Source organism: Bubalus kerabau, chromosome 17, assembly GCF_029407905.1.
Source record: "Bubalus kerabau isolate K-KA32 ecotype Philippines breed swamp buffalo chromosome 17, PCC_UOA_SB_1v2, whole genome shotgun sequence".
NCBI classification, from domain to species: Eukaryota; Metazoa; Chordata; class Mammalia; order Artiodactyla; family Bovidae; genus Bubalus; species Bubalus kerabau.
In genome coordinates, this window is record NC_073640.1 from 64,571,797 (window position 1) to 64,598,394 (window position 26,598).

General features: G+C 41.9%; 1 protein-coding gene and 1 long non-coding RNA gene across 2 annotated transcripts in view; both read right to left on the reverse strand.

Moving 5' to 3' along the window:
• Positions 1-503: 503 nt before the first annotated feature.
• On the reverse strand, positions 504-3,908 carry LOC129632146 (zinc finger protein 345-like). The gene has a single exon (XM_055553599.1). The coding sequence runs from the start codon at positions 3,679-3,681 to the stop codon at positions 1,219-1,221; it is 2,463 nt and encodes an 820-aa protein (XP_055409574.1). The 5' UTR covers positions 3,682-3,908; the 3' UTR covers positions 504-1,218.
• Positions 3,909-22,373: 18,465 nt separating this feature from the next.
• The window catches only part of LOC129632153 (uncharacterized), a 79,410-nt gene continuing 75,185 nt past the window's right edge, over positions 22,374-26,598 (reverse strand). The window contains exon 3 of the long non-coding RNA XR_008704346.1: positions 22,374-22,486. This is a non-coding gene — a long non-coding RNA (uncharacterized LOC129632153). The remainder of the gene's footprint in view (positions 22,487-26,598) is intronic.

The following is a 26,598-nucleotide window of genomic DNA, read 5'->3' on the forward strand; positions in this document are numbered from 1 at the left end:
AAGTTATGCTGGGTGAGGTGTTCTGGGCTCCATAGGGTGAGTGTGAATTAATCCACTCAAGCCAAAACAACAAATCCGGTGAGCACTGTGAGGGTGTCATTGAAGGGGGGCTTGTAAAGTAGACCCTGGGGTTCAGCAAGACTGTTGATCTCAAGGAAGCTGGTCATCTAGACCAGGTGCTCACAGGACTGGCTTTTGTGAGTTCAAGAAACCGCAGGCTGCCTGCTGCCCAGACAGATGCTGAGGCAGCAACAGCATGGACCAGTTTACGGAAATTGTCAACAATATTCATTTTTTGATATAAGGATATGTGATTTGTGACTTTTACAGCTTACCTGACAAAGCCTAGGAAGCACTTAGGAAGCATGGTATACACTAATTCCACGCCTCTTCCAGGAAGACTTTCTAATACGTTTCTGGGTTATCACAGAAGCTGTCTTCATTTCAACATTGTCAAGTAATAATCATGACTTGTGTGTTGATATTATAAAGATACATCAACATTGCAGTGAACTCTCATTGTGTTTTTATTACAAATCAAGGATATTACTATTGAAACTTTTGAACCAACTTCTATCTTACTTTAATACATGGAAAGATTAAATGATCACTTACATCATGGCAACTTCCAGATATTTCACATCAATGCCAAACACCTCCATTTAGATGGTCATTGTCCATTTTACATTATGGTATCCTTCATCTTCTAAAGGAGGATAGATAGAAATTGTGTTGCAACACAATATAAAAAGCTAATCTTTAATAAACCATAAAAAATCTACCTTTCCAAACACAGTAGAAAGCTTAATATGGATTGAGTGTTCTATTACATTCACGTCAAAGAATCTCAAATCATGTCATTATAAACGAGCATACAAATAGCAATCCACTCCAGTACTATTGCCTGGAAAATCCCATAGACACAGGAGCCTGGTAGGCTACAGTCTATGGGGTTGCAAAGTTGGACACGACTGAGCGACTTTACTTTCGCTTTCATACATACAGTGTTAAGAATCGTAACTTTCTAACTATCAACCTTCATCTCATGATTCATGCTAATACGTCCATTTTCTATGTGCTTTAACTATGCAGTACTCCCTACAGTCATTGTACTTCAGAGAAACTTCTGAAAACAAGATTAGTGAAATGCCTTCTATTATGCAATCTCTGATATTTATTTCCATTTAACTTTTGATTAAATACTTTTCTACATATTGGTTACATCATTTCCATTGTTTTTTTTGTATAAACTCTTGTGTTTTCTGATGCATGTTTAGCGCAAACCTCTTCCATCACATGTTCCGTTACTAGTTTCTCTCCAGTGTGTGTTCTCTGATGTTTACTGAGATGAGCACTCTGACTAAAGGCTTTGCCACATTCGGTACATTCATAAGGTCTCTCTCCAGTATGCATTCGCCGATGTAGAGTAAGAGCTGACCTGTAACCAAAGGCTTTGCCACATTCAGTACATGTATATGGTCTCTCTCCAGTATGCACGCGCCGATGTTCAGTAAGGTTATAACGCGTAATAAAGGTCTTGCCACATTCTGTACATTTATAACGTCTATCCCCGGTATGAATTCGGTGATGTTGAGTAAGGGCTGAACTCCTAATAAAGGCTCTGCCACATTCTTTACATTTGTATGGTTTCTCCCCAGTATGGATTCGATGATGTCTAGTAAGAACTGAGCAATGATGAAAGGCTTTGTTACATTCTTTACATGTATAAGGCTTCTCTCCAGTATGGATTCGCTTATGATAGGTTAGATCTGAGTAACAGATAAAGGCTTTGCTACATTCTGTACATTTATAAGGTTTCTCTCCAGTATGAATTTGCTGATGTTGAATAAGATTTGAGTTGTAAGTAAAGGCTTTGCCACATACTGTACATTTATAAGGTTTCTCTCCAGCGTGAATTCGCTGATGTCGAGTAAGAAATGAGGAGCGACGAAAGGCTTTGTTACATACTTTACATATATAAGGTTTCTCTCCAGTATGAATTCGCTGATGTTCAATAAGGTCTGAGTTGCAAATAAAGGCTTTGCTACATTCTGTACATTTATAAGGTTTCTCTCCAGCATGAATTCGCTGATGTTGAATAAGGCTTGAGTTGTAAGTAAAGGCTTTGCTACATTCTGTACATTTATAAGGTTTCTCTCCAGTATGAATTCTCCGATGTTTAATAAGAAGTGACTTGTAAGTAAAGGCTTTGCCACATTCTGTACATTTATAAGGTTTCTGTCCAGTGTGAATTCGCTGATGTTGAGTAAGAAATGAGGAGCGACGAAAGGCTTTGTTACATTCTTTACATATATAAGGTTTCTCTCCAGTATGAATTCGCTGATGTTCAATACGGTCTGAATTGTAAGTAAAGGCTTTGCTACATTCTGTACATTTATAAGGTTTCTCTCCTGTATGAGTTCGCCGATGTTGAATAAGAAGTGAGTTGTAAGTAAAGGCTTTGCTACATTCTGTACATTTATAAGGTTTCTCTCCAGTATGAATTCGCTGATGTTCAATAAGGTCTGAGTTGTAAGTAAAGGCTTTGCCACATACTGTACATTTATACGGTTTCTCTCCAGTGTGAATTTGCTGATGTTCAGTAAGAAATGAGGAACAATGAAAGGCTTTGTTACATTCTTTACATATATAAGGTTTCTTTCCAGCATGAATTCGCTGATGTTGAGTAAGAAGTGAGTGACAGTTAAATGCTCTGCTACATTCTGTACATTTGAAGGGTTTCCTTCCTGTATGAATTCTCCTATGTCTACTAAGATTGGATGACTTACTAAACACTTTCTCACATACCTTACACTTGTTTTCTTTCTGTGGATTCTGAACAGTGTCCTGTTGAGTAAGTTCTGAACAGTGATTAGAAACCTTACCATATTCACTACAAGTCCTGTCTCCAGTACAAGTACTCTTATCTAGAGAAAAACCTGACATATGATCAAAGGTATTTCTACATTTATTAATTTTAGAATCCTTGTTTAAAGATTCGGGTCCCTGATGTTTCTTAAGGTTTGAGTCTCCTTCAACTGTATACCTAGTTTCATTGCCTGAATATCTTCTCAGTCCGCCATAAATACTCTTGTAATTATTGGAGCTGGGGCTCTTACTTAAGGTCTGACTCATTTTATTATACCTGGAAAGTTGTTGTGTATTAACCATATCACAATATGTATTGAAGAATGATGGTTGGATTGCATCTCTTCCATTATCATCAACATTATATATCTTGGACTGGATAGAAGATATCTGTTGGGGGAAGAACAATGACACCCTGCTCACGGATCCCTGAAATTGCTTAGATTTTGAATTTTCACACTCATTGTTAAATTGTAGGTGTTCAGACATCCTTGAATGTATGTTTAGTCGAAGCCTACATTCACAATTGTCTGAATGAGTATTTGCAGTAGAGACTAGATTACCTTCCAGATTTTCCACGTTTTCTTTTAGAGAACATGTATGTTTCAAAAAAGGATGGACATCTTTTCTTAAACACTTACACTTCTCGGCAGATAGTGAAGATTGAAGTTGCTGTTTTTCCCAATTTGACTCAGGCTGCTCATTTCTTTTTGCAGTACTCTTAGCATTATTTGTAAGTGTCTCCATTTCTTTATGTCCATATAAACATCCTCTCTGTCTTTCATATACCCTGGTATATTCCCAATCTTTCATTAAATTTAAGTTTCTGAGGTGAAATGTTTGATATATTCCTAGGTTTGCTTTTGGGAATACATCTTCTAATGCTGGATTCTTTGGCAACAAATCCTGGGTGTCTTGTGGAGACACAGCTGAAAGATACCAAATAACAAGTAATTTTATCTGCTATTCTCAGTGAATATCTTTAAAGATTTAAAGAAAACTGATGACCATAGCTAGTTTAAAAATAAAATAGAGATGGAAGGATCAAGATGCCAGAGGCTTAGGCAGATGTGGAGCTCATCTCTCTCTCCACAAATGAATGAGAAATGGAACAATTCTCACAGAGCCCAGCTGAACACTAGCAGAGGCCCTTGGAAATCTGAAAGGACAAGAAAGCTTCCTGCTCTGCAGGGTAGGACAAAAGAAAGAAGGAAAAAGAAGAGGAGAGGACGTGGGTTGGGGCCTGCAACTCTGCAGGGAGATGAAAGTGAGGAGAGGTCCCCATATCCGAGGAAGCCCCTCATTGGGGGAGCTCAGTTTGGACAGAAGGAGAGCCTCATTCTCTGTGGGAAGAGAACATGGCAAACAGTGTGTGGCAGCAGGACACAGTGAGACCTGCACACAGGGTGCTGACCCCAGCCCTGCCCACCCAGCCTTAGCGGCATGTCCAGCAATGCAGACAAGGGCTGGGTGCCGAAATGTGGGATTTGGAGAGCAGACCCAGGCAGAGGACTTCGGTTCGCTGTGAGGATACATCCTGAGGGGACGGGAGTGAGGGAGGAGGTCTCTAAAGGGATGCTTCTGGAGGAAGCCTGAACCACCATAGAGAGAGTGTCATTGTTGAGTGATGCCCAGGGAATGAGCCCACTGCATCCCTTGTCCCTTGTGCCTGCCCCTGCTAGCCAAGGACTATGAAGAACTCTACCCAGCCTGGGGTCTTTTGAGCCCCAGCCATGGCCTCCCCCATCGACCTCCTCCATAATCAGCAGAATCCTGAGCTCTGGGGCAGCCTCAGGAGAAGACACCTGTGAGTTGGCCACAAGCACAGATGGAGCAGAAAGCACAGGCGAACACCAGCAATAAAGAAGAAAAGCTGAAAACTCTCCTTGCAGCAACACAAGCCATGGTCTTACACCCATGACCAGCTTTGTAACCTCAGCCCCTACAGAGCATCTGAACCAACAACCAAGGGCTCTCTCATTCCTGGCAGGTATAGCTTTAGTAGCTGTAGACTTTGTGGGCTCCTACTCAAGGGGGCTGGGCGAGGACAGAGCCAGAGCTGCTCCGTAGCACCACAGCGGGTCCAGCTCCACGCTGAATGCAATCCCAGAACCTGACTTCACTGAATCCATGCTGGTGACCTTGTGAAAACAACAGCTGAGAGACACCAGGACCGTGTGCCATCATGCCCATGGTTAAGGTGGGGCCAAGAGCAGTTCCAACACTACATAAGGAGAGCTTGCAGAACGCATGAGAGGGGGCACCAGAGCACACCCTGAGGTGAACATTCCTACAGGAGTAATACTTAGTGTCTTCTCTCCCAGTGGGTGTGCTCCAATCCCACCTGCCTCGCACCACAGATCAGAATCACAGCAAAGACTCAGATCTGGGGGCTGTATTCCACCACACAGGGAGCAGGCACCACCAGAGACAAGGCAGTAACAACCACAGAATAAGGGGGAAACAGCCCTGAATATCCAGGGCAGGCTCTGGTCACAGTTCACAGCAATCAGAGCACAGATCAAGAGAGGATAAGGGCACAAACCTCTGGACCAACCTCACCCACTAAGGTGCAGATACCAGAAGGAAGATTAACTAGTTGGCTGCACCCTTCAAAACAAAGACCACATACAGAACGCAGGACAATATGAGATGGCAAAGAAATATGTTACAGGGCAAGAAACAACATAAAACCCTCCAAGGACCACTGAGTGATAGGCAATCTAATGATTACTTCTTGATTTTAGTCATCTTAAGTGGAGACACCAAATACTTGCACAAATCCTAGGTGTCTAGTAATTCTTAAATCCACTTCTTGCCACACATGTTTCTGAGAATGTGTTATTAGCTGTTTCAATCTAAGAATCATAAATGATAGTGACAGAGAACTAGTCAGAAACTGAGGACACATAAGACAGTGTCCGAGGAAGCTGAATACAAATAAGATAAACTTAATAAAGTACTAGTTTTAAGAAATTAAATAAGAAGAGAGACTTTAAAACTATGATTGAAAAAGGGAACTCTACTCATTGCTCTGTGGAGACCTAAATGGGAAGGAAATCAATAGGACAGTAAAGACTAAAGATCTCTTTAAGAAAATTAGAGGTACCGGGAATATTTCATGCAAAGATGGCAACAATAAAGGACAGAAACAGGATGGACCTAAAAGAAGAAGAAGATATTAAGAGAAGTAGGCAAGAATATATGGAAGAACTATACGAAAAAGATCTTAATGACCGAGATAACCACGATGGTGTGGTCACTCACCTAGTAAGAGACATCCTGGCATCCAAAGTAAAGTCGGCCTTAGAAGGCATGAGGACCCACAAACCTAGTGTAGGTGATGGAACTCCAGCTGACCTATTTCAAGTCCTAAAAGATGATAATGCTAAAGTTCTGCACTCGATAAGCCAGCAAATTTGGAAAACTCAGCAGTGGCCTCAGGACGGGAAAAGGTCAGTTTTCATTCCAATCACAAAGAAAGGCAATGCCAAAGAACGCTCAAACTACTACACAATTTCCCTCATTTCCAACAATAGCAAAGGCTCCTAATTCTCCAAGCGAGGCTTTAACAGCACGTGAACTGAGAGCTTCCAGATGTTCAAGCTGGATTTAGAAACGGCAGAGGAATCAGAGATCAAATTGCCAACATCCTTTGGATCATATAAAAAGTGAGAGAGTTCTGGAGAAACGACAACATCTGCTTTATTGACAATATCACAGCCTTTGATTGTGTGGACAACAAGAAACTGTGGAAAATTCTTAAAGAGATGGGAACACCAGACTACCTTACCTGCCTCCTGAGAAATCTGTATGCATGTCAACAGGCAGCAGGGAGAACTGGACATGTGACAACGGACTGATTCCAAATTGGGAAAGGAGTATGCCAAGGCTGTATACTGTCACCCTGCTTATTTAACTTATATGCACAGTACATAATGTGACATACTGGGAAAGATGAAGCACAAATTGGAATCATGATTTCAGGGAGAAATATCCATAATCTCAGATATAAAGATGACACCACCCTTAGGGCAGAAAGCGAAGAGGAACTGAGGAGTCTCTTGATGAAACTGAAAGAAGAGCCTGAAAAAGCTGGCTTCAAACTCAACCTTCAAAAAACAAAGATCATGGCACCGGTCAGATCATTTCATGGCAAACAGTGGGAGAAAGAGTGGAAACAGTGTGAAACTGTATTTTCTGGGGGTTCCAAAATCACTGCAGATGGTGACTACCGTCATGAAAGTAAAAGACGCTTGCTCCTTGGAAGAAAAGCTATGACCGACCTAGGCAGCATATTAAAAAGCAGAAACATTACTTTGCTGACAAAGGTCCATCTAGTCAAAGTTATATTGTTTCCAGTAGTCATGTATGGATGTGAGAGTTGGACCATGAAGAAAGCTGAGTGTTGAAGAATTCATGCTTTTGAACTGTGGTATTGGAGAAGACTCTTGAGAGTGCCTTGTACTGCAAGAAGATCACACCACTCCATCCTAATGGAAATCAGTCCTCAATATTCTTTGGAAGGACATGGTGAAGCTGATGTTCTAATACTTTGGCCACCTGATGTGAAGAACTGACCCACTGAAAAAGACCCTTATGCCGGGAAAGATTGAAGATGAGAGGAGAAGGGGACGACAGAGGGTGAGATGGGAGATGGTTGCATGGCATCACTGACTCGATGGATATGAGTTTCAGCAGGCTCTGGGAGTTAAGTGATTGGCAGGGAAGCCTGGCCTGCTGCATACCATGGATCGCAGACTCAGATTCAATGGAACGACGGAACTGAACTGACCGATACGTATAAATAATTATCTTTGCTGTATAGGAGAACAAAATTGGAAAACAGCTATATTCCAACTAGAACTTTTAATAAAGATTTCTTCATATAATCTAAAAACTGTCATAGTTTGAATCAACCATTAATAATGTAGTGGAAAATGTGCTAAGATTTTATGTCCATTTATTTTAAAATTCTATCAGGTAATAAAACACAATAAAGTATTTTAGCATGTTAGAATTGGGGCAAATACACAAAAAGATATTTCATATGAGATCATATAAGGTAATGAGAAACTTTCAAGTCAACCTCAGATGTGCACTGTTTCATTTTCACCAGGTTTTGCTTTCTGCAGTGAAAAATTACTTGAATTTGAAATTTATTTAGAAGGTCCTATGTGTCGCTCCTAGTGGATAGGAAATTATAAATCAGAGAATAAAATCCTGTCCCTAGTATTCCAGGAAATTCGGCAGTTTTTCTACCATTTCACTCACACATTTCTGTCTAGAGGTAGAAGGAAACTTTAAAAGGACTGTCATACAGTTACTCAGAAACGGGCAGAATTTTCCTAGGGCCCCCAAGAAATCGAAGAGCAATGAATAAATGCAGTTTGTCAGAAGCCAAGAGGAGACTTTTAGGTCACACTGTGATGGAGAAAAGTAATCACTGGAGATAAATTCATGAATGATTTAAGAGAGAGAATGGGGCAGGTGATACATTTCTATCACAGTAGCAGAACAAACCCACGTTTTCGAAAACCATTTCCATTGAAGCAAATCTCCCAACACCATCTGAGTCATCATCTCCAACCATTCATACCTACCTGGGTAAATGGCTGTTGTTTCAATTCTCCTTATATTCCTGGGATCCTTCAATAGCTCCAGAAAGGTGACCAGGTCCACCTTAGAGACAAGCCCTGGTGATCAGAGAAAGGAATATTTGTGTTGTTAGAGATTCATCAGTATCGAATCCAATATGTATTCAGGTGAGACAAGAATGCCTTTTCTTCTAGAAAACGATTTCCTGAAATACTTTATTCAAAGCCGCTATACAATACTAACACACACCTAACAATCAGGTCCTGAGATTCTGGTCAAGTAGCGCTAAGGCAAAGGTAAGTAGAGTCAATGTGAGATTAAGAGAGGGTGCAACTATTTAATACCACAGAACTTACACAATTACCAGTAACGTAGAATGAAGGATGTAGAGTACATCAAGGAAGAAAAACATCACCAGCACAACGATTCATCATGAAGCCTTTCTTTCTAAACTCAGAAATAACGTATTATCCCCTAGAGAGTACAGATCTGAAAATACTGTGGGAAGCAGAAAATTTCAGAAGACATTCTAGAAGTGATGGAACAAAAATGCAGTGGGTAGATAAGGGATTCTGGAAGGCAGATATCCTCACCCAAGGAGGCCAGGTTCCTGTAGTTCTCTAACATCACGCTCCTGTACAATTTCCGCTGACCGAGGTCCAGGCATTCCCACTCCTCTTGAGTGAAGTCTATGGCCACATCCTGAAACGTCAGCCGTCCCTGAAATACAAGGTACAGATGCCAATAGGCCGTGGGAAGTCTTCCTAATGTGATCCATATACCATTCAGTCAGATAAAATCTGAGTAATAGGCAAATTTGGCCTTGGAATACGGAATGAAGCAGGGAAAAGACTAATAAGAGTTTTGCCAAGAAACTGCACTGGTCATAACAAACACCCTCTTCCAACAACACAAGAGAAGACTCTACACATGGACATCACCTAATGGTCAACATCGAAATCAGATTGATTATATTCTTTGCAGCCAAAGATGGAGCAGCTCTATACAGTCAACAAAAACAAGACCAGGAGCTGACTGTGCCTCAGACCATGAACTCCTTATTGCCAAATTCAGACTTAAATTGAAGAAAGTAGGGGAAATCACTAGACCATTCAGGTATGACCTAAATCAAATCCCTTATGATTATACAGTGGAAGTGAGAAATAGATTTAAGGGACTAGATCTGATAGATAAGAGTGTCTGATGAACTATGGAATGAGGTTCGTGACATTGTACAGGAGACAGGGATGAAGACCATCCCCATGGAAAAGAAATGCAAAAAAGCACAATGGCTGTCTGGGAGGGCTTACAAATAGCTGTGAAAAGAAGAGAAGCGAAAAGCAAAGGAGAAAAGGAAAGATATAAGCATCTGAATGCAGAGTTCCAAAGAATAGCAAGAAGAGATAAGAAAGCCTTCCTCAGTGATCAATACAAAGAAATAGAGGAAAACAACAGAAGGGCAAAGACTAGAGATCCCTTCAAGAAAATTAGAGATACCAAGGGAACATTTCATGCACAGATGGGCTCGATAAAGGACAGAAATGGTATGGACCTAACAGAAGCAGAAGATATTAAGAAGAGGTGGCAAGAATACACAGAAGAACTGTACAGAAAAGATGTTCACGACCCAGATAATCACAATGGTGTGATCACTGATCTGGAGCCAGACATCCTGGAATGTGAAGTCAAGTGGGCTTTAGAAAGCATCACTATGAACAAATCTAGTGGAGGTGATGGAATTCCAGCTATTTCAAATCCTGAAAGATGATGCTGTGAAAGTGCTGCACTCAATATGCCAGCACATTTGGAAAACTCCGCAGTGGCCACAGGACTGGAAAAGGTCAGTTTTCATTCCAATCCCAAAGAAAGGCAATGCCAAAGAATGCTCAAACTACTGCACAATTGCACTCATCTCACATGCTAGTAAGTAATGCTCAAAATTCTCCAAGCTAGGCTTCAGCAATACGTGAGGCGTGAACTTCCTGATGTTCAAGCTGCTTTTAGAAATCACAGAGGAACCAGAGATCAAATTGCCAACATCCGCTGGATCACGGAAAACGAGAGAGTTCCAGAAAAACATCTATCTCTGCATTATTGACTATGCCAAAGCCTTTGACTGTGTGGATCACAATAGACTGTGGAAAATTCTTCAAGAGATGGGCCTACCAGACCACCTGACCTGCCTCTTGAGAAATCTGTATGCAGGTCAGGAAGCAACAGTTAGAACTGGACAGGGAACAACAGACTGGTTCCAAATAGGAAAAGGAGTTCATCAAGGCTGTATATTGTCACCCTGTTTATTTAACTTATATGCAGAGTACATCATGAGAAACACCGGACTGGAAGAAGCACAAGCTGGAATCAAGACTGCCGGGAGAAATATTAATCACCTCAGATATGCAGATGACACCACCCTTATGGCAGAAAGTGAAGAGGAACTCAAAAGCCTCTTGATGAACGTGAAAGTGGAGAGTGACAAAGTTGGCTTAAAGATCAACATTCAAAAAACGAAGATCATGGCATCTGATCCCATCACTTCATGGGAAATAGATGGGGAAACAGTGGAAACAGTGTCAGACTTTATTTTTGGGGCTCCAAAATCACTGCAGATGGTGAATGCAGCCAGGAAATTAAAAGACACTTACTCCTTGAAAGGAAAGTTATGACCAACATAGACTGCATATTCAAAAGCAGAGACATTACTTTGCCAACAAAGGTCCATCTAGTCAAGCCTTGGTTTTTCCTATAGTCATGTATGAATGTGAGAGTTGGACCGTGAAGAAGGCTGAACGCTGAAGAATTGATCTTTTGAACTGTGATATTGGAGAAGACTCTTGAGAGTCCCTTGGACTGCAAGGGACTGCAACCAGTCCATTCTGAAGGAGATCAGCCCTGGGATTTCTTTGGAAGGAATGATGGTAAAGCTGGAACTCCAGTACTTTGGCCACCTCATGCGAAGAGTTGACTCTTTGGAAAAGTCTCTGATGCTGGGAGGGATTGGGGGCAGGAGGAGAAGGGGACGACAGAGGATGAGATGGCTGCATGGCATCACTGACTCGATGGATGTGAGTCTGAGTGAACTCCGAGAGTTGGTGATGGACAGGGAGGCCTGGCGTGCTGTGATTCATGGGGTTGAAAAGAGTCGGACACGACTGAGCGACTGAACTGCACTGAACTGAGACTCTTTGGCTGGCAATACTCTGTCTTCTGTCATTCTGATGTGCCAGGAGGGCAATGGGTCCCTTGCGGTCATGATTATCAGTAAGTGTAAACAAACCCGTTCAGAAGTTAAGAAGCTTATCAAGTCCAAAGAAACAGCATTTCAGGAAAGAGACAGAACAAACAAACAGAAGGACTATGCCTCTTACCTCGGAATGAGTCATTTCTGACTCCCTGCTTTATTCTTCCTCTGGGCTTCCTTCTCACGTAAGATCAGTCTTGGGAAGTGACCCCTGAATGTTGAAAATAGACTGTTTAATACTTAGAAAAACACATCGAGCTCCCTGTAACACAGCCCCACACAGAGGGAGGATCTCAACAGGTACAAAATACAATCCTCTACGGCCACTGACACAGCAGGGATTCTGGAACACAGAATCAAACGAGGTGTTTTTCGTTTTCTTCTTTTCTTCAGAACTCGCGGCCCTTCCTGTGAAAACCACACGTTCTAGGCTGACCCTCCCCTTCAAACCTTAGGCGAGACCCTGACCAAACTCCTTACAGAATAGAGCCTCCTTCACCTCTTCGTGGATCAGGGACTTAGGGGTTGGGCAATGCAGGACTTTAAGCAGCGGTCTCTACAAGTTAGAAGGTAGAACTGCCAGAGAAGGACGTGGAGTCTAGAACGATATTAACAGGAAGCGGACGTGGACCCCAAGGTCCCGGCAGCTAAGATAAAGGACTTCAGAACTTCTGACGGCGATGCGAGGACACACACTGGGAACGGGAAAATGGGAACGGTGGTTTGAACGTTCACAGAGACCCCCGAAAGCCACGTGTGAAGGACAACAGGCTGTGGGACTAGGAATCGGGTTTTAAACAAACAAAACTCACCAGAACACTCGGTCGCTCATTTAAATTCAATTCCGGGTCTGCAGGATACTGCGCACGCGCGGGAGGAAGATCCGGTACAGAGGACGGTGAGTGCGCTTCGCTGCAGCCAAAGATAGGCGAGGAAAGGGGAGAGGGTGGGACGAGGCCGGAAGCGCAGGTACTTACGGGCGGGGCCCGTGGGGACGGAGACTTGCCTCCCCTCACCCCCGCCCCTGTCAGTTTTGGGTCTGTTGGTCCTTCTGTCCAGCTGTGCTTCCTTTCTCTGCCTTTTGATGCCTTTAAATCTCTTTGATTTCCTCTGGAGCAGAGCTGTTTCCTGCCTGTTCTAAGTTAGTGTTTCAAACAACTTAAGGCAAAAGAGAAGAATTTTGAGAGCTGCCTCTATGGAAAGCGGAGATGTTTTCAGCAAGTCGAAAAACGGGGAAATTTCAAAAGCCCTTTGTGTGAGTGTGTGAAGATGGGTGTCTCCTCAGTGATGAAAAGCAGAATGTAATCGCTCAGATAATCCGTTGAGAGGAAGCCTCAGGAATTGTAACCAGAAACCTCCTTACATCAGAGAAGCTGGCTTTTCTCTTAGGAAGTGATTCCAGAAAGAAAGAGGGAGATAGGAATCCACATTGTCGTTTATAACGTAACCACAGAAATGACATACCGTTACTCCTGTCAGAATCTGTTGATACACAGATTGCCTCTGTTAATTGTTGCTGCTGCTGCTGAAGCAACCAATTGCCTTGCTTCTTCCAGGAGTGAAGAAGTTTCCAAGAAGCAGGACTTTTTGTGCTAAAACTGGGCACGAAATTAGGCAAATGGGACGCTTGGATCACATCGACTGCTCTGCACTTAGCTTCACAAACACCCTCTCCTACTGTTGGCTTTCTTTCCTAACCTCCTCCTCTTCACCCAGTCCTTGAAAGGATAATCTGGAGAAGCGCTAACGCAAGACATGAAAACTAGTAAGAGGCCCACAGACCATTGTATCCCAGGAGAGTACACCTTTCTCTTTAAATGTGAGATTAGCAACTTCCCTAGTAGTCCAGTGGTTAAGATGCTGTGCTTCCACTGCAGGTTATTATTGGGTTCAATCCGTGCTCGGGGAGTTAAGATCTCAGAGTTGAAGGTTTAATCATTTCTTACACAGAAAGAGCATTAATCATTACAATATAAAGGAAAATGTATGTCAAGGTAATAAATTACTTATTAAAGAAAATGTGTTTAGGATCATCCCCAGCAGCCCAGTGGTTAAGACCCCACCTTCCGATGCAGCATTGCGGTTCCTTCCCTAGCCAGGGAGCTAAGATCCCACATGTTTGGAGGTGTGAACAAAAAAGAAAACATGTTTCTTAAGTATCTGTGAGTGGGGACAAATTCTAAGTAGAGGATATTGATACTGATTGTCATGATAAATGTATCAGTAGGTCAATTCTCACAGTTCCCTGCTGGAACCTCTGGTTCTGAATATGACTTTGGTCACTAAGAACTAGGAGAATATTCTCTAGGGAGTTGGCACTAAGGTGTACTGCTATTGCAGACTACAGTGGAAATTATGCGGGAATTTCTATCAGACATTGAATCCTAACTATAAACAGGGGGTATTTGCCTCAAGATACTTTTTGAGAAGTTCTATGACATTTTAGACAATGAGGTATAAACATTTCACCTTTGTAAAATGACAGATGGAGAAATTCTTGAAAACCCCTCTCAGGTGCTTTGGCTCCATCTCTCTACTCATAATCTAAACGGAGGCACAGTTTAGTGGTCTCAAGAATAGGAAATAACTCGTTTTTGGTAGAAACACTTCTCATGGATACAAACTATACAAGCAGACACATGAAATTCCCTTCCTTTGTCAGACCTCAGTATTTACTACTGGTTCCTTATGAGTCCCTGTCTGTCTCCGGGGACCAAAGGGAATAGAACCTTCCTTAAGCATTTCAGGAGTCCCTTTGGAGATGATCGGTACGAACTTTTAATTGTTGTTTTATCATTAGCAACTGAGCCATAAAGATTTCCACAAATAATCACAGTTCTCCAAGCCTGTCTCACATCGCAGATACAGGTGAAAAGATAATTGTAGTTTTGAGGGGTCATGAGGTCACAGAATCACAAACCCCTATCTAGGGGTCTGGCTGGGTCCCTGTCCGCAGCTTGCCATTTCCTTCTCCAATGCTTGAAAGTGAAAAGTGAAAATGAAGTCGGTCCCCCACAGGAGCAGCTTGATGTGACCAGCACTCTGAACCCAATATCCGGGCTATGTGAGGATATCAAGTGAGTATTTTCTGTTTCAGCTTGTGGGCAAGAATCTGCAAGAAACAGGTGCTTTCAGGAGGCTGGGTTGGTGACCATTCAGGAAAACGAAGTGTTCTGACTCAAAGTAATGCAGTGCCAAAGCAACACTGGAAGGAGGAAGAATTCAAAAAATGTAATGGAGCTATTAAAGAGAGATTGGGTGCTACCAGATGTCAATTCGCAATGCCTCCTAACATATCTTAGTGTAATTCTTTTTGAAAAATATTTATTTATTTGGCTGTACTGGATCTTTGGAGAAGGCAATGGCACCTCACTCCAGTACTCTTGCCTGGAAAATCCCATGGACAGAAGAGCCTGTTAGGTTGCAGTGCGAGGGGTTGCTAAGAGTGGGACATGTCTGAGCCACTTCATTTTCACTTTTCACTTTCAAGCATTGGAGAAGGAAATGGCAACCCACTCCAGTGTTCTTGCCTGGAGAATCCCAGGGACGGGGGAGCCTGGTGGGCTGCAGTTTATGGGGTCGCACAGAGTCGTACGCGACTGAAGTGACTTAGCTGCAGCAGCAACTGGATCTTACTTGTGCTATATGGGATTTAGTTCCCTGATCAGGGATCAAACCAAGGCACCTCCCCCAAGTCCTGACCCCCCACCCCCCACCCCCGCCCTCGCCGAAGCTAGCATTGAGAGCCAGATGTCTTAGTCACTGGACCACCAAGGAAATCACAGTGTAATTTTTTTGACAGTGATTGTTATTTTAGAATCCAAGTGATATGAAACCTAACGTTTAGTGTAACTAATGACTGGAATTGTAGAGATATATGGGAAATTATGGAGTACCTTACAGAAATCATACATTTTGGGGGTTATGATATGTGTGCCAACAGTACCCCCATGAGTAATAAATCTATAGGAATGATATTTATTAGAAACAGTGTATACATTTGACAATAGTGTGCTTAGTCCATCAGACGTGTCTGACTCTTTGCAACGCCATGGACTGTAGACAGCCAGGTTCATCTATCCATGAAAGTCTCCAGGCAAGAATAGTGGAGTGGCTAGCCATATCCTTCTCCAGGGGATCTTTCTGATCAAGGTATCGATCCCTGGTTTCCTGCATTGTTGGCAGGTTCTCTACCATCTGAACTACCAGAAACCAGTAGAAATACCTTCTCTGACTCTGGAATTTATAAAGCGCTTAACAGAGACATTGTTTCCTATTGAAAAATCCATAAATGGGTGACTTGGGTCAGACCATTTTCCAGAAGTAACTTCAGAAATGGGTTTCAGATGGCAGCTATCAGGCATAAAAGCCTAGTGTGTCCTATTCTCTGATTTGAAAATATTCTCAAAATTTATAGTTGTATAACTTCATTTTACAAAATAAAAATCACTTTCTTAAAATGTCATTTTCTTTAAATGTGATACATTAATGTTTCAGATATCTTGACTTCCGCTCAACACTTTTAATGTCACATTAATTAACAGATCAGTTTATAATTTGGAATTCAGTTCAGTTCAGACACTCAGTTGTGTCTGACTCTTTGCAACCCCATGAATCACAGCAGGCCAGGCCTCCCTGTCCATCAGCAACTCCCTGAGTTCACTTAAACTCATGTCCATCGAGTCAGTGATGCCATCGAGCCATCTCATCGTCAGTTGTCCCCTTCTCCTCCTGCCCCCAATCCCTCCCAGCGTCAGACTGTTTTCTAATGAGTCAGCTCTTGGCATAAGGTAATCAAAGTACTGGAGTTTCAGGTTCAAAATCCTGCACTCAATGTGCCAGCACATTTGGAAAATTCAGCCCTGGCTTCAGGACTGGAAAATATCAGTTTTGATTCAAATCTCAAAGAAAGGCAATGCCAAAGAACGGTCAAACTGAAGCACAGTTGTTGCACTCATCTCACATGCTAGTAAAGTAGTGCTCGGAATTCTCCAAGCCAGGCTTCAATAGTATGTGAACCAAGAACTTCCAGATGTTCAAGCTGGATTTCGAAAAGGCAAAGGAACCAAAGATCACATTTCCAAGATCCCTTGGATCATAGAAAAAGAGAGTTCCAGAAAAACCTCTACTTCTGCTTCATTGACTATGTTAAAACATTTGTGTGGATCACAAGAAACTTGGAAAATTCTTAAAGAGATAGGAAAGCCAGAACACTTTAGCAGTCTCCTGAAAAATTACGATGCAGGTCAAGAAGCAACAATTAGAGCTGAACATGAAACAGATTGGTTCCACATTTCGAAAGGAGTACATCAAGGCCGTATGTTCTCACATTGCTTATTTAACTTAAATGCAGAGTATTTAGTATTTAAGCTAAATGCACGGCTGGGTGAGGCACAAGCTGGAACCAAGATTGCTGGGAGAAATATCAATAACCTTAGATATGCAGATGACACCACCCTTAAGGCAGAAAGTGAAGAGGAACTAAAGAATCTTTTGATGAAAGTGAAACAGGAGAGTGAAAAAGCTGGCTTCAAACTCAGCATTCAGTACATGAAGATCATGAAACCCAGTCCCATCACTTCATAGGGTGGACTTCAATAGATGGAGAAACAATGCAAAGAGTGACGGACTTTATTTTCTCGGGCTCCAAAATCACTAGAGATATTGGCTGCAGCCATGAAATTAAAAGGCGCTTGTTTCTTGGAAGAAAAGCCATAACCAACCTAGCGAGCATATTAAAAATCGAAGTCATTACTCTATTAACAAGGGTCTGTATAGTCAGAGCTATGGTGTTTCCAGTAGTCAGGTATGGATGTGAGAGTTAGACCATAAAGAAAAGTGAGCGCTGAAGAATTGATGCTTTTCAACTGTGGTGTAGGAGAAGACTCTCAAGAATCCCTTGGACAGCAAGGAGATCATAACAGTCAATCCTAAAGGAAATCAGTCCTGAATATTCTTTGGAAAGACTGCTACTGAAGCTGAAGCTCCAATAGTTTTGGCCACCTGATGCGAAGAACTAACTTATTGGAAAAAGCCCTGTTGGTGAGAAAGATTGAAGAGAGGAGGCGAAGGGGACGACAGTGGATGAAAATGGTTGGATGGCATCACTGACTCAATGGAATCGAGTTTGAGCAAACACTGGGAGTTGGTGATGGACAGGGAAGCCTGGCATGCTGCAATCCATGGGATTGCAGAGAGTTGGTCACAACTGAACTGAACTGAACTAAGTTCTACTTTTCACCTTTTTAATAAAAAGACTTAACATTTTTACAAGTCTGTAACCTGTATTAGGCTCATTGTACTTATGGTTCCATGAAAATACTCATCATGGCATGAATTTTGATGTATATAAACGTGTATTATAGACATGAATTTTATTTATTTTTATAATTTCATCTTATGTATGTTTTACTGCCGGGGTCCAGCCCCTGTTGCATCCAGGGATTCCCTCGGGAGGACGGCATCGGCGACTGAGAGAAATAAAGAGATAAGGAAAGAATTTTGCAGTTAAGAAAATAGAGGAGAGAAAAGAGGCTGATATTCCTTGGTTTACCCAGAATACCAGTAAAGCACCAGCACAAGACTTGCTCTGTTCACGTAGGCTTAAGGCGCCCTCTGAAATAGCTGAATGTGCCCCACCTTAGGCACCTTCTCCAGTGGGTCTTAGAAGCCCAGGCAGGAAAGTGATCACAGAGGGCCCCTGCGCTGCAGGGAATCAGCCTGAAAAAGGAAAAGGAAAGAGAAAGAACGACATGGGGAGACCAAGCTTCGGTGGGCAAAGCCCACACTTTATTTTCCAAAGTAGTTTTTATACCTTAAGTTGTGCATAGAGGATAATGGGGGTGGGGTAGAGTCGTGCAAGGTCAGCGGAGCTTAACCCTTATTAAAGCCAGGCTTTCTTCCTGCAAACTTGTCATGTGCAAAAGCTTTAGGTGATTTACATCATCTTCTGGCCAGGAGGCCTGTTAACATTTTATGACCCTTTCTTCAGAAAACTTATTTTTCTCTAAAGGTGATTATTCTAAAGTCAGGCACCACCCTCTCAAAGCATTAGATAAAGTTGCATTCCTATAGGGCAAAAGTGTGGTGGGTTATAACAAGAAAAGAATTAACCCAAGGGTCCAAGGTTACAAACATTAAAGCTACTACTTACATTTCTATATACCAACTATATTAATCAATACACTCCCAGAGACATAATAGGTAAGGGATATGGAAACTTGGCAGCAAGCATCAGCTCAACAAAGAAATCCTCTACTAGTTCTATTCTAACAATTTTCACTCTCTGAGAAGCTCTGCATTGTTAGAATATCTTAAGCTTCCCTGCCTCTTGTGGTTGGGAGGCTATGAACAATGACATGTGTAGCTGCAGGAATCTGAACAAACCTGTCAGGCAAGCTAGAAAGTCATCAGAGGGGTTTGAATTGAAACATTCCTATTATGCCCAGGAGACTTTTTCTTATTTTTTTTTTTTTCCAGGAGACTTATTAACTAGAGCTCTAAATTGATTTTCTTCAGAGAAAGGTGATCAGGGATAGCCCCCCGTTAATGTCAGAAGAGGTGGTGAAGGTCGTGAAATAGTAACACAGACAGATTTTGGTTTTGGGGTAGATCCTTGGGTAGGTCCGGTGGGACCCTTGAGTTCTTATTCACCTTTGCATGTCAGATCCTCTCCACATGACCTTTGTCATGGGTGGAAACTCCCGTGCTGGCTCCTAGCATTTTACCAAGATTTTTTAAAAACTTTGATTCACTTGGTATGTACAAAGTTGGGAAGATAGTCGCCATTATACTAACTCATTTGCTGAAAAAAAAAAAAAAATCATCTTTTCACTACCGCTTTGTAATGCAGTATTTATCCTCCTTTCCACCATTGCAGTGAACTTATCAATCACATCCACCTATTTCTACTTTATTATCAAACTTTCATTTATTGTAACTAAATGGTATGCTTTAATATTGTTTCCTGAATATTTTTACTCTTACTTTATCTTTACCCTGTGTGGACTTAAAAATCATCTTGTGTAGTTTAGAATATAATCATGGTATCTTTACTGATATTACATTCATTTGTTCCTTCCCTAGGGATCGAACACTCGTCTCCTGCTTGGCAGGTGGAATCTCTACCATTGAACCACCAGGGCATGACTTTTAAATCCTCATTGATATTCCTTTAAGTTTTTTCACTGTTACACATTCAAATATCAGACACTTGTTTTACAGGAAGAAATAGAAATTCTTCTTTTTCAGTGGCATCTAAGGTAAATGAAGAATACTTAAGAGTATCAATTCCAGTTGATATGGTACAGAGTTCTGCCTCATTTTCTCATGCAGGATTCTCTGGCTCAGAAGAAGATTATTAGTTCCCGGGATTTGACAGAATGGCCCCCGAGGATTTGGCAATAGGAGTGATCTTTTTATTGCAGACTACGGCAGGGATTATGGGGAATTTCTGTCTTGTTTACCATTTTCACTCCCTTTATTTCGAAGGAGGCAAATGTCGGTCCACACATTGGATTCTCATGCACGTGACTCTAGCCAAACTCTTAGTTGTTCATTTGAAAGGAATTCCTGAAACACTGGCAGCTTTGGATGCACACTTGCTTTTTCCGTTCCAAGAGTTGGCAGAGGTGTGTCCATTGGCACCATCTTCCTCTTGAGTGCCTTTCAGGTGATCATCATTTCTAGTGACTCCAGGTGGGCAGAGCTTAAGAGAAAAGCTCCCAAATATGTGGGCACCTTCAGTATCCTCTGCTGGATCTTCAGCATGATTATCAGTATTTTGGTTCCATTTTAAATGACTGCCAAGTGGAAGGACACAATCAATACAGAGAATATAGATCATGCCTAGTGTTATTTCTGGCGTGCTGCCCCAAGGCCACAGATGTAAAGCCTTGCACCAAGAACACAGAAGAGGAGCTCAGAGTCAAGGACACTTTCAAAGCTGACTATCCTCCTCTGTAACCTTTTAAAAAGCCCACTGATAGTCATACCAGACTTCCAAACTCCCAGTGGGGCAAAGATGCCCACTCCAGTAAGCACCCTATAGTGCCCCAACCAATCACCTAACACCAACCATCCAGCAGCAATTTTGCTTTGAGGCTGTAAAAATTGGCTATTAGCTCATGGAAACTGTCGGCATCCCCTGGTCTGTGCAGATGTGGGCCCATTGCACTCGCACTGCCTGCTTTATCTCTGCCCTTTGTTTTTAATAAACTCACTCCTTTCTGAAATGGCCTGTGTCTGGAAATCCTTTTCCAACCTGCACTCAGAGTGCCTCACCGCTTATGGCTGATTGACAATGTTGTACAGCAGAAAGGAACACAGCACTGTAACAATGTAGAAGGGTGGGATGGGGAGGGACATGGGAGGGAGGCTCAGAAGGGCGGGGACACGGGTGTACCTATGGCTGATTCTTGTTCATGTTTGACAGAAAACAACAAAATTCTGTAAAGCAATTATCCTTCAATGGAAAAATTTTAAAAAGATTAAAAAACTCAAAAGCTAAAAATATATACATTTCAAAAGAAAAAAAAAATTCCATTTTTAGGAAAAATTTTAAAACAATTGCCCAGTGGATACAAATCTGCCAGCAAGTGCAGGGGATATGGGGCTGAACCCTGGCCCAGGAATATTCCACACGCTGCAGGGCAACTTAGCCTGTGCAGCACAACTACTGAGCCTGTGTGCTGCAACTACTGACGCCTAGAGCCGTGCTTCACAGAAAAAGCCACTGCAATGAGAAGCCCATGCAGCACACCTAGAGGAAGCCTGCACACAGCAACAGACAAAAATTTTTAAATGTTTAAAATATCAGGGACAAAAATAACTCAATCACAAATTGGACCAAGACCTCATATCTCCAAAGAAGACATTTCGATGGGCAAGAGCCAAATGAAAGACACTCAGCATCAGTAATTATTATAAAATGGAAAACAAAACTACAATGAGGTATCACCTCATTCTAGTCAGAATAACCATTATCAAAATGCCCACTAAAGATAAAATAAAGGCTGAAGAGGCTATGGAGATCAGGGAACCTCCTACATGACTGAAGGGAATGGAAGCTGGTGCAGCCGCTAGGGAGGACAGTGTGGCAGTTCCTTGACAAACGCAACCTCCTGACATGTAAGGAAATAAAGTCCATGAAAAGTCGACAAAACAGATTAGTTGACAACTCTGTAAATTCGTGGTAAATCATCTGCAATGCTGATATTCTCACTTTTGATCTATCATTCCCAAATTCTTTAAATAAATATGCACTAAAACTCCTACACTTGCACATTCTATATTAGTTTTCTCACTGCTAATGTATGTACCTTCAGATATTTATATATTACATTCAATGTATGTCAAAGGCATGAGGAAACCGTTCCTTTAAGCCTAGATGAGAGACATGTGCTGAGAATTTTACATGTGGTAAAATTTTATGAATCTTAGTTCAGAATTTTGCAATCATGTTTTTTAATTGTCCTTTCTGTGATTTTGTTAAATTTATATTTGCTAAAATGATCCCATGGAAAGTCTTAGTTCAACAGAAGAAGAAAGGATAATTGAAGCTGGTGAGTTTATGAGAGAATTCACAGCAAGCCTTGAGGGACCCTGTGGAAGGTCAAGGCTAGAACCAGGCCCAGACAGTGCCAGTAAGTGGGACTCAGGCTTATAAGTTGACCCTGGGTGAAATCCTCTGGGCTCCACAGACTGAAGGTGAATCGGTCTCTTCAGACCAAGACGAGCAGGATTCTGATGAGCTCTGTGAGGGTGTCATTGAACGGGGACCTGTGAAGTAGAACCTGGGGATGAGCAAGACCGCTGATCACAATCTTAACACTTCATTCATTACAATCAATTGAAACACTAGAAACCATTCACTTTTATTAATAACCATGTGTTAATTTCACACAGGGTTGAAATTAAACATTTTACAATCCACAGTATGATCCAGGATTAAATCAGATTAAAAGCACAGAGAAATACTCATTTTTCTGATAAAAGGATGTGAGGATCATTATGTTTATGACTTCCAAAACAAACCCTAGGAAACACTTAGTAAACAAGAAATACACTAATTACATGCCTTTTCTGGAAAGGGTTTCTAATACATTTCTAGGTTATCACAGAAGCTGTCTTTATTTCAACATTGTCAAGTCATATACTTCACTTATGCTCATATTATAAAGATAAATCAATATTGTAGTGAACTGTGATTGTGTTCTTAAAGTTCAAGTGATATAAGTAATGACAATTTAGAACCAACTTTTGGAGAAGTTCCCTGGTGGTCCAGTGGCTAAGACTCTGCATTCCCAATGTAGGGGGTCTGGGTTCAATCCCTGGTCAGGGAACTAGGTCCCACATGCTGCAACTAAGATCTGATGTAGCCAAATAAATAAATATTAAACAAAAAACAATAGAACCAACTTCTTTTTTACTTTAATACATGGAAAGATTTCATGATCACTTATATTATGGCAACCTCCCAGGATACTTCATATGAATAACAAACACCTTCACTTAGATGTTCATTGTACATTTTACATTACGGTATTGATGAAAGTGAAAGAGGAGAGTGAAAAAGCTGGGTTAAAGCTCAACATTAGAAAACTAATATCAGGGCATCCGGTCCGATCACTTCATGGGAAGTAGATGGGGAAACAGTGGAAACAGTTTTTAAACAGACTTTATTTTTTTGGGCTCCAAAATCACTGCAGATGGTGACTGTAGCCATGAAATTAAGACACTTAGTCCTTGGAAGGAAAGTTATGATCAACCTTGATAGCATACCTAAAAGCAGAGACATTACTTTGCCAACAAAGGTCCGTCTAGTCAAGGCTATGGTTTTTCCAGTGGTCATGTATGAATGTGAGAGTGGGACTATGAAGAAAGCTGAGCACCGAAGAATTGATGCTTTTGAACTGTGGTGTTGGAGAAGACTCTTGAGAGTCCCTTGGACTGCAAGGAGACCCAACCTGTCCATCCTAAAGGAGATCAGTCCTGGGTGTTCATTGGAAGGACTGATGCTAAAGCTGAAACTCCAATACTTTGGCCACCTCATGTGAAGAGTTGACTCACTGGAAAAGATCCTGATGCTGGAAGGGACTGGGGGCAGGAGGAGAAGGTGATGACAGAGGATGAGATGGCTGGATGGCATCACCGATTCGATGGACATGAGTTTGGATAAACTCCGGGTGTTGTTGTTGGATAGGGAAGCCTGGCCTGCTGTGGTTCATGGGGTCGCAAAGCATTGGACATGACTGAGTGACTGAACTGAACCGAACTGATCCTTCATCTTCTAATGGAAAATAGGTAGAAATGGTTGCAACACAACATAAAAAGGCTAATCTTGGAAGCATAAACCGTCAAAAACTTTTTTTCGTTCACACTAGAAACAAAGCATAGTATGGATTATATGAGCAGTGAATTACATTCATTTTGCTTTTCAACTAATCTCAAATCAAGTCATTGTAAACAAAGATACATTGCTAATAAGTGTAGCCTTCTAACTGTCAACCTTTATCTCACGATCCTGGGTAATATATCCATTTTCTGTTTTTTAACTATGAATTGCTCTCTACAGTAATTCTCCATCTACAGAAAATTTAGAAAAGAGGATTGATGAAATACTTTCTAGTATGCAATCTCTGTAATTTATTTCAATTTGATTTTTGATTAAATACTTTTCTACATATTTGTTACAACATTTCCATAGGTGTCTTGTATAAACTCTTGTTTTCTGATGTATGTTTAGGGCAAACATCTTCCATCACTTGATCCATCACTCTCCAGCATGTGTTCGGAGATGTTTAGTGAGATGACCACTATGACTAAAGGCTTTGATACAATCTGTACATTTATAAGGTTTCTCTGCAGTATGCATTTGCTGATTTTCAGAAATTGTTGAGTTGTGATTAAAGGCTTTGCCACATTCTGTACATTTATAAGGTTTCTCTCCAGTATGAATTCGCTGATGTTGAGTAAGATGCGAGCAACGGATAAATGCTTTGTACATTCTGTACACTTGAAAGGTTTCCTTCCTGTATGACAGAGGAAGGTGAGTGAGCTACACCATGGCCAACAAGAGGCGTCGTAAGGTCGAGGGTAGTAAGAGGCCAAAAGCACAGGTACTTAGGGGCGGGGCCAGTGGGGGCGGAGCCTTGCCTCCCCTCACCCCCTCTCCTGTCAATTTTGGGTCTGTTGGTCCTTCTGTCCAGTTGTGCTTCCTTTCTCTACCTTTTGATGCCTTTAAATCTCTTGGATTCCTTCTGGAGCAGAGCTGCTTCCTGCCTGTTCTAACTAGTGTTTCAGACAATTAAGGCAAAAGAGAAAAATTTTGAGAGGTGTCTCTATGGGAATCCGAGGTGTTTTCAGCAAGTTGAAAAACGGGGAAAATTCAAAAGCCCTTTTTGTGAGTGTGTGAAGATGGGTGTCTCCTCAGTGACGAAAAGTAGAACGTGATCACTTCAGCAGCAGCCGCAACAACAATTAACAGAAGCAATCTGTGTATCAACAGACTCTGGCAGGAGTAACGGTATGTCACTTCTGTGGTTATGTTATAAACAACAATGTGGGTCCGGTCTCCCTCTTTCTTTCTGGACTCACTTCCTAAGAGAAAAGCCAACTGCCCTGTTGTAAGTAGGTCTCTGGTTACAGTTTCCTCCCAACGGTTCATCTGAGTGATTCAATTCAGTTCAGTCGTCAGTCGTGTCCGACTCTTTGGGACCCCATTGAGTCAGTGATGCCACCCAACCATCTCATCCTCTATTGTCCCCTTCTGCTCCTGTCTTCAACCTTTCCCAGTATCAGGGTCTTTCCTAATGTCACTTATTCGCATCAGGTGGCCAAAGTATTCGAGTTTCACCTTCAGCAACAGTCCTTTCAATGAATATTCAGGACTGATTTCCTTTACGATGGACTGGTTGGATCTCCTTGCTCTCCAAGGGACTCAGAGTCTTCACCACCACAGTTACAAAGGATCAATTCTTCAGTGCTCAGCTCTCTTTATAGACCAACTCTCCCATTCATACATGACCCCTGGAAAAACCATACCCTTGACTACACGGACATTTGTTGGCAAAATAATATCTGTGCTTTTTAATATGCTGTCTAGGTTGGTCATAACTTTTCTTCCCAGGAATAAACATCTTTAAATTATATGGCTGCAGTCACCATCTGCAGTGATTTTGGAACCACAAAAAATAAAGTCTGTCACTGTTTCCATTGTTTCCCGTCTATTTCCCATGAAGTGTTGAGACCAGATGCCATGATCTTAGTTTTCTGAATGTTGAGTTTTAAGCGAACTTTTTCACTCTCCTCTTTCAGTTTCATCAAAAGGCTCTTTAATTCTTCTTTGCTCTCTGCCCTAATGGTTGTGCCATCTGCATTCCTGAGATTATTGGTATTTCTACCAGCAATCTTGATTCCAGCTTGTGCTTCATGCAGTCCAGCATTTCTCATGATGTACTCTACATATGAGTTAAATAAACAGGGTGACCCATGCTTAGGGTGGGGCCAAGAGCAATGCCAATAATAGGATCACACAAGAGCTTGCTAGAGCATGAAAGGTGACACACAGAGCACACCCCGTGGAGAATATTTTGCGAGGAGAAATATTCAGTGGCTTCTCTCCCAGTGGGTGTGCCCCGATCCCACCAGCCTCGCACCACAGATCAGAAACACAGCTCAGAAACAGATCTGGGGCTCTATTCCACCAACCAGGGAGAGGTATCACCACAGAGAGGGCAGTGAAAACCACAGAGCAATTGGGAAGATCCCCTCAATATCCAGGGCAAGCTCTGGTCATAGTAATCCAATCAAAGCCCAGATCGAGGGGATAAGGGCACAAACCTCTGGATCAACTTCACCCACCAAGTTGCAGACACCAGACAGAGGACTAA